The sequence below is a fragment of the Mytilus edulis genome, chromosome 1 (genome assembly GCF_963676685.1).
Source record: "Mytilus edulis chromosome 1, xbMytEdul2.2, whole genome shotgun sequence".
Lineage (NCBI taxonomy): Eukaryota > Metazoa > Mollusca > Bivalvia > Mytilida > Mytilidae > Mytilus > Mytilus edulis.
The window spans coordinates 47,346,560-47,367,414 of record NC_092344.1 but is presented as its reverse complement, the minus strand read 5'-3'; the positions used below and the strand labels follow the sequence as shown (position 1 = coordinate 47,367,414).

Here is a 20,855-nt window from a genome sequence, read left to right as displayed (position 1 = left end):
AGGAAAATAATCCTACATTTCATAGCAGTAAAAAGTTTCTAGGTCATAAACATAAATCTTAGGTGTTTCAAAGCACCATTATTTTTTTATTTGGTGATTCTATATTTTAGAAACTTGAGGTTACATGGTTACTTAGGCTTGTACACACAAAAAAAGTTGAAAATTTGATTGGTTACTTTCCATTGATGTTATTGAATTTTTTTTAATAGTACTGGACAGGATAAAAATTTACTCATGCCAAGACTCAAGTATTTCATTATTTGAAACAAAGATGGATTCTGCCCTTCTTTTGAAAAGTTCAATTAACTAAGACTAAAAGAGGAAAATTCATAATGGAATTACACCTAAAGGGCTCCAAAACAACAAATGTACAACTATTCAAATGAGAAAACTCAAGGCCTGATTTATTTACAAGACACTTAACCAAAAACCAATATGACTTATAACAACATACGACAAAAAAAGACTAAGGCCCAAAAGACAAAAATTACATATCTGAGAGAACTCAGAGTTACTGAAAGTAAGTTCAGAGCCAATAGTAACTAATAAGTAAATTTTGTATCTAAGACTAAAATTTCAATCAGTACACATCCAATGGATTGATATAATCGACATCTTGTAGTATAAAAACTAACAGTTGCAAAAATATTCAGAATGTCAACATATACCGAGTATTATAATGACTATAAATTTCTACAAAAGTTATCAATTACCTTCTTATCAGAAGTACTACCCATTGATGACACTATTTGGATATTTTATTAAAAGAAAAACTGTTAGTGTCAAAACTGATCAGCAAATCTAGGGGGGTACAAATAATTCAACATAAGTGGCAAAATAAAAGTTTCCCTTAAGTTGTGATCTTTTTATGGCTGTTATCTTGAGAACCATTAAAGATTAAAATCAACTGTAAACAGCATAAATGATCAGTAAGACCCCTTTCTACAAATAAATCAATTGATGGAAATAGTCAATTGACTAATCTTATATGGAGGTCCCTTGTTAAATTTAAACTAAAGTACCGAAAAATTTGGAAAGGGAGAAGTCACTAAAAATCAGATAAGATCTTAAGCTTAGAACCACTACACTAGTAAATCATGATTACAATAGTACCTTTTAAAAAAATACATTTACAGGTTTATACCAGAGAGGTCATTAGAATGGGTGATTGCATACTATCTTTCTTGGAGATATTTGGTCCTTGCCCCCACTTATAAATTATCCATTCATTTGATGTGTTTGGACTTTTGATTTTGCCTTTTGATTTTGGATTTTCCTTTTTGAATTTTCCTCAGAGTTCAGTATTTTTGTGTTTTTATTTTTAGTCATGGTCCATTGACTTTTAAACTTTCCATAGTTTTAATACATGTGATAAGGTCACTTTTAGATAAGCCTATAATGATTTACTAATAATATTTTGTAATAAAGTGAGTGCAATGTTCTTTTTGAAAATGACCACTTTTTTTTCTTTTTTTGGGGGGAGGGAGGGTCACATTATCAAAAGATAAGGTCACAGCAGCAATAGATATTTATAGACAGAAATTTTCTGCACTCTTCATTTGAATAACTCTTAATTATGACAAAATACAGCTTGATTTTGCCCTTTTGAAGAGGTTTTGTTTCCAGACTGTCTTTGACAAAATTCAGATGTTAAAGAATTTGGGTGAGCAATGCTTCTTCTGAAGAAAGAGATGGCAATCGAGTTTGAGACCAACCAGGAGAAGGTCAAGGTCACATTAGCTATAATTTCCTGGCAATGGACTAAAATTTGAGTAAACCTGAATTCAGCATGGTGGTTATAGAAAAGTATATGTGTCTAATGTACACAATTTATTAGTTGTTATGTGCACCTAGTGAGTAGAAGTGTGAAAGTGTACTGCATAACGAAATAAGAACATCACCAAAACCAAAAAGAAAACAAGCAAACCCTTTAAAAAAATGGTTCTTCTACTACTAATTCATCATTGTAACTAGCCTTTTGCAAGGAAGTGCATATTTAGATGTACAATTTCTTGAATTGGCTTGTGCAACCTTTGTGCTAAAATATTTTTAAGTGAGTTGTATTAGGAACACAGTAGTTAAGTACATTGTCTTTGAATAATAATTATGCATAATATTTACTATGATAACTGAAACTTTTCAGGAGTTATGCCACTTTTAAAAAGTCATGTCCTTCATTTTGAGATGATAATAAGTGTATCAGCTTTGATAGATAGGATAGTTTTTGCATCACTAATTTTCTGGTTCAGTACCTTATCTTACTGAAAATCAGAAACCTTGAATACTATACTGTGAACTTATTGATGTTCAGTATTAAATATATACCATAAATAGATAAAATATGTACAGTAATGAGTATTAGAGTTATCTCCCTTATTTCACTGACAAAATTCGAAACATGAAATAACCTGTGTTCCCTTATAAAATGAACAAAAGGGCACAAGATTGATGTGGTTCTTTATATAAAAAAAAAAGAAACAGAAAGGAACGAAAGGTACACACTTACGCCCATTCAGCAAATTTGATGCACCCTCACAAATTTTCTGATGAATAGAACTTGCTTTAAAGCCATGATGCCAATTTATGCTCTTGTCAGTAAATTTGATGCACTCAAATATACTATCCACGTGAACCGAGAAGTATTGGGTCTTTACTATATGATACAACAAATTAATTAAAGAAGACCTAAACTTTGGTTAGTAAGGAATAAACCCTTATAGTATAAACTAGGTACTTTGAAAAAAAGATAATATGTTCATTATCATATTGTCTTTCCATTTCAGCAAACTTTGTTTCATAACTATAAATTTTATTTCTAAAACATAACATCTCTTGTTTTACGATTTTATATTCTAAGATAAACCACAATACAAGTTTCTACAAAAATGTCGTCCTAACCGATTCCTGATCGATTATCAGTTCAATGACAGATAGTTATTAACCTTACCACTTGAAAAATGAGACGATAAAAACTTATATTGAAATCTCAGCAGTGATTGTACATTCACATGGAATGTTACGCATATTTGTGTTGCATGTTTCTTTGATAACATCTCAAAATAATCTGGACAGATCGAGGAGAGAGAACGAAAGACTATCTTTGCTGACTATTTTTTATTCAATAAACTACCGCCGCCGGGATTTACCACCAATATTCGTCACCTAATGATCCAGCAAAGAACATATTCGACGAGAGTGATGGGACAGACATTACATATCTTCATAGGCGGATCCAGTTGGGGGGGGGGGGGTAGGGGCTCTCTTGCGGAAAATTTGGTTGATTATATAGGGAATCACTGAAGCATGACTGGAGCGGGCCACCCTAACCCCCTTTTATGTCAGTCAGCTGGCCTCCTTATGAAAAGTCAGCCCTGAATCCGCCACTGATTTTGTTCAATTTTAGCACAATTAAAAAAAAAACAGCGAATTATCATGAGCACCAAGATCCGCCCAAAGCATTAATTTTATTATACATGATATTAATCGAGTATATAAACTGTTTGTTGTTGTAGCACACGAACAAAAAGTTTTAAAAAATGCACTAAGCCCACTTTTCTTTTTTACAAACTGACGGATAATCAGCTTCAACATCATCAGTATTGCAAAAATCTTAGTTAGATGAGCCTTTCGTGTATCAATCAAAACAATATATATGTCATTTAAAGAATTTCAGAATGAATATTTTTGGATTCAGTATTTCTATTAATTATAGCATAAATGACGATGACGGCATTTTGCGTATTCTATTCCAAAGATACTTAAAACTATATTTTCGTAAATGATACGTATCAAAAGTAAACTATATTTCTTCATATCACATGATCAATTTAAAAGGAATAGATCATGGCACTCTAATGGTTTCAATTTATCAAATAAATTCTTAAATCTGGTCAAATCTGCAATTCAATTAAAGTTGTTTGCCTTCGGTGTCATTAAGCTCTCCATATATCATCTTAGATAAGATAAAAGTTATGGTAACAGTCAAATAAATTTGATCGAATTTTGGAAAATGGCCACAGTAGGAATAACGCCTGAAGATGGGGGAAAACAGGTATTTTTTTATATAAGAATTGTTATTGTTAACTAATTTGATAAAATTACAGTGCTGAGACACTTTGCTAAAGTCATTACAAGGATTTTCATGTGTAAATTTATTTTACTATCATTATGATAAAAAGTAAATAAAAAAATACTGCATTACTAGTTTTTTATAGATATCTTGCTATTTTCCGTGTGTTTAATTAATATATAATCAACTTATTTATTTTTGTCTCTGCATAAATAAATATAAGGAATAGACGCGTTTTACTCTTTACAGAATTTGTTTTAAAATATGCCATCACATTAAAAGCAACAAAATTAAAATACAAAAAACAAAATCAAACAAATAAACAAAAAAAGATACACTAACAAGATTAAAAAAAAAAAACAAGCAAACAAACAAAGACAACACAATTAGTAAGATGTAAAAAATAAACTTATATAAAATGTTGTGTTACAGAGTTCAGAAAAGCCATTATTCCAATACAACAAGTACGCCACAAAGAAAACATTGGCCAAAGGGTTATTGGATATAAGTTTACTAATGGCAAATGCCTCCCAGTTAAAGGCCATGCTGAATGCAGGGACGAATGTGGATTATTTCTGGGTTGTAATTGTGTTAATTGCAATTTCTTTGATTCTACAACTAACGGTTGGTGGTATGCTACTAGTGCTTGGAAGTATGGAGACGAAGTCACCGGAAGTGAAACGACATGTGAATGGACTTAACAATGCCGCTGTTGGTCTTATATGTGTGATTACAGTTGTGAATATATTTATTGCTGCCTTTGGAATTAAGATATCCGATTGAATCTTTATTCAAATGGTTAATTTTGCTTTTAATATCTTTGACTGTTTAACAAACATTCTTAGTCAAATAGAAATGGAGGTAGCCCATACAAGGCTTTTAAGCAATAAACAGATTTATTTTGTTTTTCTAACTTTTTCTACGTTAATTTTTGTCTTTTTAGCAGGTACTACATTATATTCTTAACAGATAAATCACTTGGTTAATTACTACGCAAACTAAATTATTATATATGTTTGTGTTCGAGTCATTGTACGGAAGCGTATTAGGGACATGGAAAAAATAAAATTGGCAGTTGACTTTTTTTTCAAAGTCGAAATTTTGACTTTTTAAATCTCAAAATTTTGACTTCAACTTGAAATTTTGACTTTTCAAATCTCGAAATTTTGACTTAAACTTGAAATTTTGACTTTCTAAAATCTTGAAATTTCGACTTATTTTTAAAGGAAAAATTTTGACTTTTTTAAAACTCGAAATTTCGACTTTTGAAAACTCGAAATTTCTACTTTTGAAAACTCGAAATATCGAGTTTTACTCAATTCAAAATTTCGAGGTTTTCTAAAGTCGAAATTTCGAGTTTTTGAAAGTTGAAATTTCGTCTTTTACTAAACTCAAAATTTCGAGTCTGTATAAAGTCGAAATTTCGAGTTTTAAGAAAGTCAAAATTTCGACTTTTCAAAAAGTCAAAATTTCGAGATTTGAAAAGTCAAAATTTCAAGTTAAAGTCAAAATTTTGAGATTTAAAAAGTCAAAATTTCGACTTTGAAAAAAAAAGTCCACTGCCAATTTTATTTTTTCCATGTCCCTTATACGCTTCCGTATCATTGTTCATCTCTCCTATTCGAAGTGATTTTAATTATATTCACTTTTTCACCTCTTTTAATTATACTATCATTATATGCCCTATTCTTATTTTCCTGCCTTTCCTGTTCGTCGTGATTGATTTTGTTTTGAGGTTGTTAAAGGATCACAGATTTTGCCAGATTTCTTTGCAAATGGTAGATTTTAACATGGTAGACATTACACCATACACTGCGTTCACGCGTACAATTTCATCGCAATGAAATTGCCAAGTAATGAAAAAGAGATATTTGCTGTATACGTCAATGAGACAAAAACCCACACACCCCTTATAAAAAATGAAGAAACCATCTGAAGATCTAGATATTTATTGCATGTGATAATGGAATGCTATAATTTCAAAGTTTACATCTTGTACACTGATAGTAAGTGTCTGAGGATACTAAAATTTTTGAATCTTGAATCTTGAAACCAAATCACTGTTACGCATAAAATTGCACTTTTATGAACATTCTTTGCAACAACGTTCACTTCTCACTGTATAGAGTAGAAAATTCAAACCAAACCACTCTTGCCTAGATTTTTCGTGTTTGAAATTGTAACTTACAGGTGGATTGATATTGATTTAAAAAAAACACCTCCAAGAATTAAACAACAGCAGTCATGATGCCGGTAGGTACTACCAGTCCCCAACGGAATCATTCGCCCTATAGCTATTGCTTCGGTATCGGCATGATTTCATGGATGTTTCTTTGTCTGTCCCCCCTTCCCCGACCCCCGTTTAGATAATTCAACTAAATGTTCTAAACTAAGATTGAAATTACCTTAGGCAAGGTTTCAGACGATATCTGCAGCCCATTCTCCAGTGTTTAGTTTTTGAAATAATTCAAATGATATATTTTGTCTGTAAATTTCCAGTTCTTAGAAATGTTAGAATAGTATGGTTGTAATTCCTTAAGGTTTAGGTCTACAGTAATCGGCTTAAGTATAGCGGCTATTATGTGTATGTTACCAAACGTTTTATAATTAGACAAATCGGTCCAACGATTTACAGAAAAGAGCGACGATTTACAGAAAAGAACCGAAAAGAACCGAAAAGGACCAAAAAGAACCGAAAAGAGGATACATATATATTTATTAAATAAGGTTAAAACAATGTACACGGATTTTTGTTATATTGTTAACAATTCGTCGTAATAATAAAATTGAATGCACAATTCCAAATTTAGATTGTGCATTTATAGGGATATGTGAATTTACAAAAAAGAAACAATATAACTTGTTTTTTTTTTAGTAATATTTTTTTCATAATTTGTACAAGTAAACTATTATAGGTCAAAATACGGCCTTCAACAGGGAGCACACACCAAACAGCAAATTATAAAGGGGCCCCCAAAAATGACTATTGAAAAAAAACATTCAAACGGGAAAACCAACGGATTAATCAATATAAAAACGAGAAACAAGAAACACAAACCACTTCAAAAAAACGACAACCATGCACTGAACATCAGGAGAACCGCCTTTATTTGTTGGACCCATGTTTTTACACGACTGTTCGCATTTTGATACGTATAGTATTTTTTTCTCGCATCTTAAGACCAAACTCGCAGATGTGGACACCTCGGAATTGGTCATTGGTTCCGATCAAGAAGGATCTTTAGTTAAAGCCATTGTCAAAAGTTTTCCAGAGGCAACTCATTTATTATGTACCCGGCATTTAAAACTAAACCTTTCAGAAAAGATGAAAAATGGAGTTGGGATGCATAGAAAGGACAGATTAGATATCGAGCAACGCATTTTTGGAAGAAATGCATGGTATTTCTAATGCAGACGATAGTGCCGCTTTTGAAGAAAAGTGTGAAGAAGTCGAAGAATTCTGTAAGGAGAAATTTCCATCATTGAAAGGCTACTTTTCAACGGTTTTGAAGCCAGTATACTTAAAGGGAAAATATATGAGTCGCAAAATGCGGGAAGAATTGAAAGAGAGTGGACTAACAACAACAGTGAGTCTTACAATCATGTTCTTAAGATAGCTGTTGATTGGAAGCCTCATTCATTAGTTGACTTTGGGATAAAGATGACAGACATAGTAGAGGCTAATTATAAAGATTTACGGAGAGCAGTGATAGGGAGAGGACCTTATACGCTTGCGAGCACACACGAACATTTTAAGATTGACAGGCACGTTTGGGCAAACAAAACTTTAATGGAAAGGTACAAATATTTTGCCAGGTTCCGCCGATACCGTATGAAGACCAAATTGGTTAAGTCAACAGATGGCAGACGAGTGGTCAATGAAGCTAGGTCGTAAGGAAAGAAGAAAGGTCAAAGGAAAAGGAAACTGGCTGATAGGACAACTACGATAAAACGGCAACGCGTGCAGTAAATTGATTTCAAAAAAACAAACTGTGTGTTATTCAATGTTTTTATATGTATATATATATTTCTCAGCACTAACTACTTATACTTCTTTTATAGGTAAAATACACTAAAAAAACCTGGAGCACACGATCGAGTCAATGTCAACACTAGTATTAATTGAATTATAATATATTGCTATTATTGTGTTGCGTGTTTCCTGTAGTATTTTTTTTTATTACTCATACTACATATCTATTGTCTGTGTATTGCATATGTTATTGTTTGTATGCTATATGCCCTCCTAGGGGCCCTTATTTGGTGAATAAAAAAAATCTTTTCTATTTTTCTATTCTATAAGATAGGCAGCCGACCCTACTTGTAATTTTTCAAATACATGTGAGTTAAAATTAGTCCTTTCATAGTATAAGGTTTTCAATGATTTGCAATTTGCTTATTATTTCCTTCGATTACAAAAAAAAAATCGATATTCTTTTCGGTTCTTTTCGGTCCTTTTCGGTTCTTTTTGGTCCTTTTCGGTCCTTTTCGGTTCTTTTCTGTAAATCGTCGCTCTTTTCTGCAAGTCGTCGAACCCAGACAAATTGGTTATTTATTGGCTTACAACAACTGTTGGTATCGAGCGATGCTGATATAAGTTATTCCATAAATAGATGTCGTGGGAATAGTGATACGTTTTGTTTTATTATAAATGTAATATCTTAGACGATGAATTTCATTTTTTCTTTAACTGTAAAATAAATGAAAATAAAAGAGAAATCTTTCTAAAATATTATATACAAAAATATGTGAATTTTAATACACTTAATTTTACTGATAAACTCGTGATTATACTAAATCCATCAACACCAAATGATGTAAAAGCAGTTGTTTCTTTTATTAAAGAGTCATTAGAACTGAGGAAAGGAGAACAATAACTGCTTTTATCATATATATATATCTTATAATATTGTCGAGTTTTCATAATGTTTGATCATGTTTGTTTTGTCAATGTATTTGCCATAACCAAAATTGGTTTTTGTCTGTTTTGCAAATAAAGAATTATATTAATATAGAATAAATCAATAAAAATGACTCGACTCCACTATTCCATTGCTTATTGTAACTTAAGCCGACCCAGACAAATAACCTACTGAGAACAGTTTGTATAATACAATGAATCACCCGTCCTATACCTATTGGTTCATGCTTGTTCTTTGTCTGTTTTTTTTCCTTCGTTTACATAATTTGATTCAATGTTCGAAACTAAGATTGCAATTACCTCAGGCAAGGTTTCAGATGATTAGGGACTTTCCGCTTTGAATTTTCCTCAGTATTTTTGTGTTTTTTTTTAAATTTTAATTCGTATTTATCATCATCTGTTACCAATCTGCAACGGATAGAATTTTTACAGAACTAAAGTCGTAAATTAATTTCGATACCCATTTAGGCTAATGACATATATGTTTGATGTGTTTGATAATTTTTGGGGCCCTTTATAGCTTGCTGTTCGGTGTGAGCTTAGGCTCCGTGTTGACGGCCGCACCTTAACCTATAATGGTTTACTCTTATAAATTGTGACTTGGATGGCGAGTTATCTCATTGGCACTCATACCACATCTTCTTATATCTATTGATGTGTTCGAGCTTTTGAATTTGACATTTGATTAGGACTTATATCTGATGTATAGACATTGACTATGAGCGTCGGTTGAAAACAAACACTTTATGATAAAAGAGATGATTTCAGCTTCCCAATTGTGACCTTTTCATTTTGAAACCAAGAGTTCCAAATGCTGAAGTTGAAATCATCACTTCGTAAATTTAACAGATGCCATCACGAGTTGTTTGACCGGAGTATTGAATATCCGTTTCACAGAAAATATCGGATATGTGCCTTATGTTGTAACTTTACAATCCCGTTCCCTTTTCACGAATGTGACCTACCGAATTAGACTATTTACCGGCTTTGTAAAAATGTGAGCAACATGACAGGTGCTACATAAAGGGCAGGATTTGCTTACTCTTCCCGGAGCACATGAGATCATCCCCAGTTTTTGGAGTTGTTCGTGTGGCTTAGTTTTTAGTTTTCTATGTTGTTACTCGTGTACTTTTATTTGTCTATTTCATTTTGTCTTTTTGTCTTTTAGCCATGGCGTTGTTAGACGGTTTATTTTCGATCTATGAGTTTGCCTGTCCCTCGGATATATTTCTCGCCCCTCTTCTTTAATGACAGCACGTTAACGGTTCACTTTAAAATTGAATAGAAGTTGTATATTTTACCAGGATCTACCAGGTTTCTTTCTTTATACGAGTCGATGGAAGATTCTTTTTATGCAGATTGCTAATATTTTGAAAGATAAATGCTTTTACAAACGTCTAAAACTGGTTTTTTATTTTCAACTTTTAGACACGAAATACATGTATTGCAAAACAAAACAAAAACTTGTATAACACCTGATTTTTGTTGACAAACAAATCTGTAATAAGACATGATGATTATTTTAAGATTTGATCAATATTTCATGATCTTAAAACTCGATCCTCTTGGAACAGTTTTTTCTGTGTGATATCTTAACGATCCCTTTACCTTACATAAAATCCATATAAGCTTTTAGTTTGAAAATTTATAAACATAAACGTCTGAACAATGAGGATCAAGAAGCGAGAGACCTAATATTGTGAGCAATCCCAAGTTTCCAGACAAGCAATATCAAATGTTTCAAAGATTTGAAAAAATACTATACTGTATACATAGGAATTGAACTTCTACATTGTTATGATTAGACTATAACGAATATAACGTTATATCGAATTCAAGTGTGTGTTGCCTGATTGGTCAAACACGTGCTATAGCAAAAACCGGCGAAATAAACATGCAAGTTAAGACGTCACAAGTGACGTATGTAAAAAAAATAACGTTTATTTGACGTCACTAGCAGCAAGAGATCCAGTATACCATGTGTAATGACAAAGGCTAAGGTGAGCAACCTACAAGGTAAAATCATGTAAGTTGCCGATCGGTGCAAAATTCCTTATATTAACAAAACACAATAAGATACAGTCATACAGTACAACCAAACACATTACGTCACCTTATACCGTGTAGCGGGTTATTTTCGCGGAGTTAAAATGTTCGCTTATTTTTGCGCATAGAACAAAATCGCAAAACAAATTCTGCCAATTTAATTTGGCATATGTAAAGGTATTGATTAAAGTTTTGAATCCGCCAAAATAATAACCGCCAAAATACATCGTATGTATACCGCTTATTCAATGAAAATCGCGAAATTTTACAAACGGCTCTGGAAAATAAACGTTCGCTATACGGTACCACAACGCATTATAATACTCGTTCGACTTTCTAGATGTATAGTAAAAGAGCTGTTGTAAGATCTTGTAAGATCCCGTATAAGAATCGTATGTCAAAACAGTTAGCAGAAAACACAACTAGTGACTAAGTTAGGTTCGTTACTTGAAATTGCATTTAATATGCTAGCTACTGGACGTTTATCACGGTTGATGTTCCTGGAAGACTAGCCCTTATTATAAAATATCAGTATACTATCTGCATGTACTAAAGTTTGTGTTTTTAGTCAAAGTGGCACATCTACAATAAGCCCAAACTAACAGGAAACTTTGACATACGTATTATCTAGGTACATTCGAGGACATCCGTTTATACATGGACATACGTAGACACAATAAAGCTGTACCACGTGAAAATAAGACAAAACAAAATAAATAATCGTTTTTCCATTATTTGCCTTTTTTGTAAATTAATTAATTTATTTGACAAGAGAAGGTGAGAGTGCAATATACAATATAGTACATGTATGGTCAATAACTAAAGTTATAAACGGATGGTGAGGCTACTTAACACCTACAAGTATATTTAATTTATGTTATCTGTATGTATATAAGGTGTGTAAGTATATATAAAGATTATTGATTAATCATCATCTGCTTACTTATTGTGTATATTGATAATATTTGTAATAAACAAACATAATGTATATACAATGTTGAAGTATACATATATTTTGTTACACAGGATTTCATTTTTTTGCAAGGTATGTTGAACATTTATAATATATAAACCCATCCTTCATAAGCTGTTGTTGCCTCATATTAATTGTCACTCTAGTCTATAAGAGGCTTACGTTATATCAGCGATTTTCTAAGGCTGTAGAATAACATAATAAGTGTCTATGATGTTGCTGCCTTATATCAGCTATAGTAAACTAGTATAGTTCTTCAACAAGAGTACAGACAGTGTTTCGCTGCTTCGTCGATCAAAAACCAACATCACTCATACATTGTAACAGAGATCTGTGTGCCTTGTGTATTGGCCGTTTTGGTTCTTGCGCTCTTGAAGTATAATATTTCATGAGCTTTCGAATTTTTAGCTTTTATATGCAAATTATAAAAAAATTAGCATTTGAATACGTTAGAGAAATATTATTGGCCCTTCAAATAAAAATAAAATACAGATAGCTTTAGTTTGCTGCACGTAAACTCGTAGCCCTTTCTGGTATATGGAATACAATTCACCGCTACACCACCAATTCCCCTCCCAATTTAAAAAAAAAAAAACAAAAAAAAACGGACGAATATCGTAAACGAACCAGGCAAAATGTTAGAAAAAGACTAAGTTCATCTACCTACCTCTAAGGGCCATCCCATCCACAATTCAAAAGTTTAACATAAACTGACTATGACGTTGCGCACGATATTGGTGTCACTTTGGAAATATGGGTTAGAAAGCGGATTATTCAAATTCAAGCTCTTATCCTATACAATAAATATCCATGTTATGCATATCATTCGAAAGGAAATAAACCACAGAAATCAATAACATAGATGATTTTGTGCTTTGTCTATTTTTTAATGAAAAACTTTGCTCATTTCGATGCCTATAACGTCATTTCAAGGGTGTCCCGCTGTTACAATTTTGTTTTATGTGAGTCTTTAAAATCCCAGTGCGGATTCATTAGTGGTTAAAAATTTTGCAATTGTTTTGTATACATTTAACTTAAAATGAAGTAACAGAAGTTTTAAACTATAAGAGAAGGAAGATCGTCAAAAGAGTTTAAATAAAAAAGAGAAAAAATGTCCCAATTAGCTGCTCAACCCGTAATTTTTTTTTCTGTCTTCTTTTTCATAAGATATAACGGACGAAAATGGATTTTAATAATATCAGAAAAATTATACATGTCCCGAAGAAGCTATCTGAAGTCATCATTAAGTAGCTGCAGTCTTATTTTAAAAACATCGTCATTTTTCCCGTGTCCAATAAAATGTCCCGATGGACAAAATAACACAAAGAATAATTCAGAGGCTTTTTTTCAAACGAAATTCTACTATAACTCAATTTTTTAACACCTGTTAACTGATATTAATGGAAAATACATTTAATTTCCTTTAAAATGATATGATATGTACTTTTGTTTGAGTTGCAGTTAGAAAATCCGAGACGATCTAAGATGTCCAATGAAATGTCCCCGTAACCGTAATTTGACGTTCGCGTTATAATAACGTTAAACTGTATAATTAATATACGAATTTTCTTGCATATTTGGCATAACATAATTTCATGATATGGTCTGATCTATATAAAATAAAGTTCTCGTATAATATGCATTAAAATACAGATCTGCATTAATTCATGCATATAAGATGTCGAAATATTTAACTCGGATATTTCATAAAGACAAGGCCCCGGAGGTATAACAAAGAGATAACTTACTAATAACCACACTCCCACTTTATAAAAGCAAGATACATTGAGAAAGAAAATGCGATCAAAAGTGAGATCTTCTTAATTATCCTCCTAAGCCATATTGTATCTGGTATAGCTAACGACAATTTTTTATCTACTGTGAGTAGAACAATTCCTAGTCATCTACCTAGCAATATGTGTTTGAAAAATAAGGTTATTACATTTAGAAGTAGTGTGGCAGAATGAAGATTATTTTCTCGAATCTCCAACAGTATTGCCTGGTACATAGGCATGTGATGAAACTAGTATATTGAAATTGAAACTTTTCTTTTACCATAATTTGAGAAAGAACGAAAGAGAGAGAGAGAGAGAGTGAGAGAGTACATGTAGTTGTCCGACATATATGATGGATGGCACACACACATGTAGCAGCTAGCTCCAAGGTATTAATTTACAGACACTCCCAACTCATTCTAGAAAAAAAATATCAACCAATCAATCTGCGGTGTAAAGTAGATCTTTTTTTTTATCTTCGCAGGATGCCACAAAACATAGCTTGAATTTTTACATCGCGATGACCGTGAGGGCATTCCGATGTATTATTGCCAAAGAGATTTGACTTTCGTTTTTGACTGGTAACCGATCGTATAAATACGCGGATATCATCGAGTGCAAAATAACATTTCTTATCGTTTGTTATAAATTCACTTCTTCAATGAATACTCATAAGAACAGAAATTTATAATACGAAAATATTATGTCGTTACAAATATTTATATGCATTAAAAAATGCACACGTACAGAAAAATTGTGTTAACGCATGCGGAAGAATATCACAAGAAAGTTTTTTTTTGGGAAAATATGAATGTCTACTCAAATCCAATCTATTGGAAAAATCGAATTGTTATAGAAGAGTGTCCACCATGCACTTGTACTGCACTTTTATTAGAATCGTAAAATAGAATGATATACAATTTGATGAAAATTATACATACATGTAACTGCTATATATACAATTATAAATATAATATATAACAACAAACCAGAGTATAGTTTTTACGTATTTGTATCACCACGATATAGTAGATATTAAAGCAGTGAAGTTGAATTCCTCGTCATTTATTCATCATCTACGCACGAACTTGTCTCAGAAAAAATGTATCTCTGTACATAAACCTCAGTTTTCCGGTATAGAAATGTGATTTTTTTTCTGAGACAAGTGCTTCTGACCATCCACAAGAACTTGCGGTCATCCGAGGTTCAGTACTTCAGTACTTTGATTATACTTTTAAAACAATGTAAAACGAAACCAAAAAGATTGAAACCGAAAACAAAAAAATAATCGGATGAATGTCAAAGAAGATTTTGTGTAAACCGATACTCAGTTATATGTTGAAAATGGAAGCGCGGAACCAAACATATTGTATAGTATAAAAAATGCATGAAATGCATTCCTGACGGTCCATAGTTGTTCGCTTGAGAAAACACTGAACTATGTAAACATGCACATATATGTATATATAGCAGTTACTTTAAAAAATCACATCTAGTAAAAAAAAAAAAGTTGTATTATTCAAAATCGGATTTCGACCTGCTGGTAATCTGTGATGTAGGTTTTGGTCTGTGTAAACGTTTTCTATAATTTCAAATATTTAAAAAAAAAGTATTGATTGCCGACCCTTTTTTTGAAGCTTGAGTTTGTGAAAAAATATCAGATGAAAGGATAGCTTGCAAAATATGTTTCCGAAAGCAAAAAAAAAAAAAAATACATAATCCCGGTTCTTATTTTCACAATAAAGTAGAAGATGCGGCCGTATAAGACCAATTAATTTTTTCTTTATGCAAACAACAATGAGCAAAACCCTTACCTTATAGTCAGCTATGAAAAGCCCCGAAATGACAAATGTAAAACAATTCAAACGAGAAAACTAACGGCCTGATTTATGTGCAAAATGTGTAAATTCCTACATAACATAAATTTTCTTAATTATTTGCCTGGTAAAACAATCCTGATTTAAAAAATTTAATCAATGAAAACGTTTTCTTTTTAAATAAAATAATTTAGACCCCGACCAACTTTAAATTATTGAAAGTTGGCAACGGCAGAATAAGAGCACATATTTCTTTTTCAAACAAGATGCACATTTTATAAAGTTTTTTGCAAGAGATTTTTTAAATAATGATATAGTTAACATTTTCCATAAAATTGGGATTGATGTTAAGATTGTGGACTTACTTATATGTCAAAATAAATAATATGAAGTATAATGTAATTATAAGTCACTGTTTAAGATTAAAGTGTTGATAAAATAAGATTATGAAAAGAAAAATAGCTTGCGATATACTACCTACATCTTTCACATAATCAAAGACAAATCAAGAAGCATTTGAATATTAATTGAGGGAGCGAAATTACCAAATTACAACAAACATATATAAACGTGTAATTGTGGAATTTAAGAGACAGAAACAAGAAACGAAATATTTACAATTTCACTAGCAAAGATAGGAGACGTCTTCTGGCAGAGAGAGCATTGCTTAATTTTAAGAAATAGAAGAAACTGATTGTTGAAGGCCGTACAGTGACCTATAGTTGTTAATTTCTGTGTCATTTTGATCTCTTGTGGAGAGTTGTCTTATTGGCAATCATACCACATCTTCTTTTTATATATTTAAATCATTTTACAAGACATCAAATTGTCATTTTGTGCTATTGTTGCAGACAATTCTTCGCAAAAATTAAAAATTGTTCATGTATCTAAAATTTTGTTCAATGGAATTTTGCATTTGCACCGGCTTGAAAAAATAAAACCATATAAAGAAGCAACTTCGAACATCTCTTTACTTTAAGCGGCTTTTTCACATGAGTAGAATATAAGGTCAACGTTTGAAACTTTCCGTGGAACAACGTCAAAATCGTCGTTTTATTAGGAACGTCGTGTAACGCTGAGTGGCACCAATACTGTGCGTAACATATATACAAAAATTATCCTAACCCTTTTCTATATACCTTGAAATGAAGCATTTGGTGGATGAAAATGATCGACTTTTGAAAGTTTTGTAACAGTTCTGGTTTTGTAAACTGTATTTCAAAGATAGAATGGATAGACTTTTTGCGATTATGCTATAAAACCATGACATGACAAGACGCTGTAGTGTTTTGTGCTTCTTTGTTTCATCTTTACATCGAAACTGTTTGGGAATTTATTTAAGTTTATAGTATGAAATTGAAAAAGGAATCTGTCAAAGAGACTAACAACCCGATCAAAGAGTAAACAACATTCGAAGTCTGAGTCCGATGTCAGAATAGTATTTTTCAGTGGTCTATAATACTTTGATTTGTGCAAGTTTACATTATAAAATAAGTCTATTATAAAAGATCGAGGATACATATAATATATGGACCAGTTGATTGTTAAGAAGAATAAGGAGATAACATTGAATACATCCTAAATCAAGTTATATGACAATATAATTATGGTATATAAAGTTTAATCTATCTATTACTTAGTTAAACATACTAATTTTTCAAGCCCGACTTAAGTTTTTATTATACACGAAATAAAGGCAATGCATTTTCAATATACATGAAATTGGATACATAGTACCAAGCTCGACAAATTTTTAGTTAGTCTAAATTTTACATCGTGTTGTTTTCTAATGAAAACCATTGGTTTCAGGCATAATTTAAAAAATTTATTCGCAATTTTATTATATTTCTTTTTTAAATTACAATTTGGCAAAACAAAACAGTTTTATGTGTTGAAACATTCAGTAATGCAATGTCTGTTACAATCGTGACAAGACAAATATGATATCTTCTTGTGGTCCCTGAGACTGACGGTCATCTATCTTTTAATTTCGTGTAGTTTCGTAATTACTGGTATTATACATGTATAATGAACATTTACCGTGACTAACTTGTTGTTATTCATAGGCACTGATTTTACTAGACATTAAGGCAATAATTTACGGAGTTGGTTTATAACATTACCGGTTATCTTTGATGAGTTTATTTACAATCACTTAGTCGATGCCACTGCTGCATGGTGGAGGATATCACCAGTCTAGTACTCAGCACTTTGATGCTGACATGAATTATCATTCATATGATAGTATTATGAATTAACTGTTTACAAAACTTATAATTTTTCGAAGAACTTAGATGATTTTCTACCCCAGAAATAGATTACCCTAAATTTATTTGGCAAAACAATTCGGAATTTGAGACCTCATTTGCTCTCCAAATTCGTACTTAATGGCCGTTTTTACTTTTTTATTTGAGCGTTACTGATGAGTCCGTTGTAGACAAAACACACGTTTGACGTTTAATATTTTAATCGTATTACCTATGACGAGTTTGTTTATACTGCTTATCCTTGAAAATATAACAATACACAGCCAATTGATTACAGTCTGATTAAATTACATATCTTGTGTTCAACATCTGTTTATGTCATATTAAAATTTGATCAGTTTGGCAATTTATAATATTATAACGGTTCGTACAAAGATCGGGCAATGCTGCTTTTAAGTTTCCGTTCTTGTAATTTTCAAATCAACCAATGAAATTTCAGCCTTCAAAATTTTGAAGGTGTATTTTAATCCGACAAAACCAGAGGATATCGAAAGGTTTAAAATGAAAAGTAGAATAGATCGTAAGCTAAGCTTTGACACATGATCTGTATTTTAATTAGATTGGATTAATTACCCATGAAGGCCGGTTCTAATAAAAATAGGAATAATGAAGACAGTAATATCTAGTCATCAATATTACAGTTTCCTTTGAGTAAAATGATTATGTTTTTAACATTCTTAAAAAAAAATCCATGCATATTTATATAAGACGTTATATCAGTTGCTTCATAGGGTTTGCCTTAATTAAATGTTGGACACACAATACCAACGTGTACATGTACTGATATCTTCAGGTATATAGGTGAAGTTTATTGAAGGCTTCTCTTATCAGGAGTTTTATTTAACAACGATAAATTTTGAGATTGTAAATTCCAATTTATCGCTTTATAGCCATATGAACATAAACGTGATAGAAAATTCATGTTTCGTAATAGTTCCCTTTCCTGTTTATTGGCCAAATATTATAACTAAAAAACATTGATTTGTGCATTTCATTTGGATTAAAACACACCTTTAATTCATCTGGTAGGTCAGTATTGTTTATAATAATTATGGGATCTCTTATATATCCTTTAATTGGGATACACAATGCTGTTCTTGTGGTTAACAAATAAGCAGGTCCACTCTGCGTTCGTGAGTGTATGTTTATCGACAATATTCTATTTCTGGGGTAATCATATAATTTGTTCTAAGACTATGTCTATCGACAATGTTCTATTTCTGTGGTAGTCATTATAATTTGTTCTAAGACTATGTCTATGAAATCAAAACACACAATTGTGTCATCGATTTACTGTAAATTGTAATGAAAGACGTCAACTCTATATATCATTTCAGACCCTTCGCTGTATAATTTTCTGTGTTGTGTTTCACGAAACCATTTATTTAACTATTGGGTAAAATGAGGAATAAATCACGATGATATAATTGGTATCGTGTCTTCACTAACAAGCATCGTTGACATTGAAAATACAATTGAAGTTACATATACCTAGAGACATAATGATAACCCTGTAATTTCGTTTTTGATACGTTAATAATTAACTTAATTGCCATTTTGTCTTCAAAAATTATAAGCCAACTAAATTTCCCTTTTTGTTTAACTTAATGGGCACCGATAGATGTTTGAATTAGCAAAATTCTTTAGGAAAAGACATAAATAAGTTTAAAACATGTGTCTTGCCAATTTTGTATAGTTTATAGGCGATAAAATATGTCTAAACTAAACATACTTGTGTTGGTATGTCTTACAACAAAAGATAAACCATTCGTTTAAGATATACACGAAGGTCAGTTAGTAGGACTCACTCTAGAGAAATCCATACCTGTCTGTGTTCCTGGTAAAAAAAACACGGCAGTTTTGCATGGAACCAAAGCTACGTTCTTCTTTACGCCATTTTCAACATAGAAATACGCCGATTTGATTCAATCAAACTATTCAAATTGTTTAATTCAATCTTATTGAAGATACCTATACATTTGTCAAAAAAAAAAAGGAACACAAAAAGCCTTTAAAAAGTCTGCATGAAGCTCACTTTGAGATTACATGATAAAAATGTGTATTTGAATGTTGAAATTTATATTTTTAAAATCATCAGTTACATATGAATGAATTTCACAAAATCAATATGGTGTATTTAATTTGAAAATTTAAAGCTTAAACATATAATTTATTTCCCTCTTTTTAACGACCACCATCAAAATAGACTATGTGAAAGTAGTACCTTCTTTATACATCATCCGATGCTTATATCTCATGAAAATTGACCGTATTTTAATCAATTTCAATTATATATACATAGTTTGGGGCTAAGTGTTCTTACGTTTGTTTGTATTGTATTCCTGACACGTTGTCATTTTAGCTATATTCATATAAAAACGGGAGGTATGGCTAGTCATAAAACAGGTTCGACCCACCATTCTTTCTTAGAATGTCCTGTACCAAGTCAGGAATATCATATGGCAGTTGTAATTTAATAGTATGTTTCTATGTTTGTTTTTATTGCACTACAGTGTTTCTGTTGTTCGTTTGTTTTCCTCTTATAGTTGTTGCGTTTCCCTCGGTTTGAGCTTGTAACCGGAATTTGTTTTTTATTTAATTGATTTATGCCTTTTGGACAGCGGTATACTACTACTGCCTTTATTTTCTACATTACTGCATATCTTCCCTTGGTACAAAATTCTCAATTCATAAAATGTTCATGCCAGCATAGAAGCGTAGACTACTATTGTTATTTGTATATTTTGAAATATAACTTTTATCACAGGCATTTGTCTCGAAATCCCCCATTTTACACCTTAATATAACCATTCAGAGACTAATGTCAATGGTTTTCTTTTTATGCGAACCAACTTTGGAATGTCTTCCCTTCAGTTTTCTTTGTTGAATGACCTTTATCTAATCAAATTTACAGTATTAGCCGTTGTTGCGTGTAATTTAGGACGAATCATCTTTTTTTAATTTCCTTGTTTCCAAGTCAGGAAAAT

General features: G+C 31.6%; 2 protein-coding genes across 7 annotated transcripts in view; both read left to right on the top strand.

The window, feature by feature from the left end:
* Window positions 1-4,009: 4,009 nt before the first annotated feature.
* On the top strand, window positions 4,010-4,852 carry LOC139519396 (ninjurin-1-like). The gene is made up of 2 exons (XM_071311492.1): window positions 4,010-4,051; window positions 4,502-4,852. Exons 1-2 carry the CDS (start codon window positions 4,010-4,012, stop codon window positions 4,850-4,852), a joined length of 393 nt encoding a protein of 130 aa, XP_071167593.1.
* Window positions 4,853-10,898: 6,046 nt separating this feature from the next.
* LOC139484067 (phospholipid-transporting ATPase ABCA3-like) overlaps window positions 10,899-20,855 on the top strand; it is a 48,588-nt gene continuing 38,631 nt past the window's right edge. The window contains exon 1 of one of the 6 annotated variants that reach the window (XM_071267792.1): window positions 10,899-10,990. The gene's annotated coding sequence lies outside the window, so the exon portion shown is untranslated. Of the gene's footprint in view, window positions 11,017-11,951; window positions 12,082-18,789; window positions 18,898-20,855 lie in introns of those variants that run through there. The other 5 variants (XM_071267807.1, XM_071267800.1, XM_071267822.1 and 2 more) reach the window with 5 other exon arrangements.

Coding starts and splice junctions, on each gene's coding strand:
- LOC139519396 (XM_071311492.1), top strand. CDS start 4,010: ATGGCCACAGTAGGAATAACGCCTGAAGATGGGGGAAAACAG. Junction 4,052..4,501: donor CTGAAGATGGGGGAAAACAG/GTATTTTTTTAT, acceptor GTTGTGTTACAG/AGTTCAGAAAAGCCATTATT.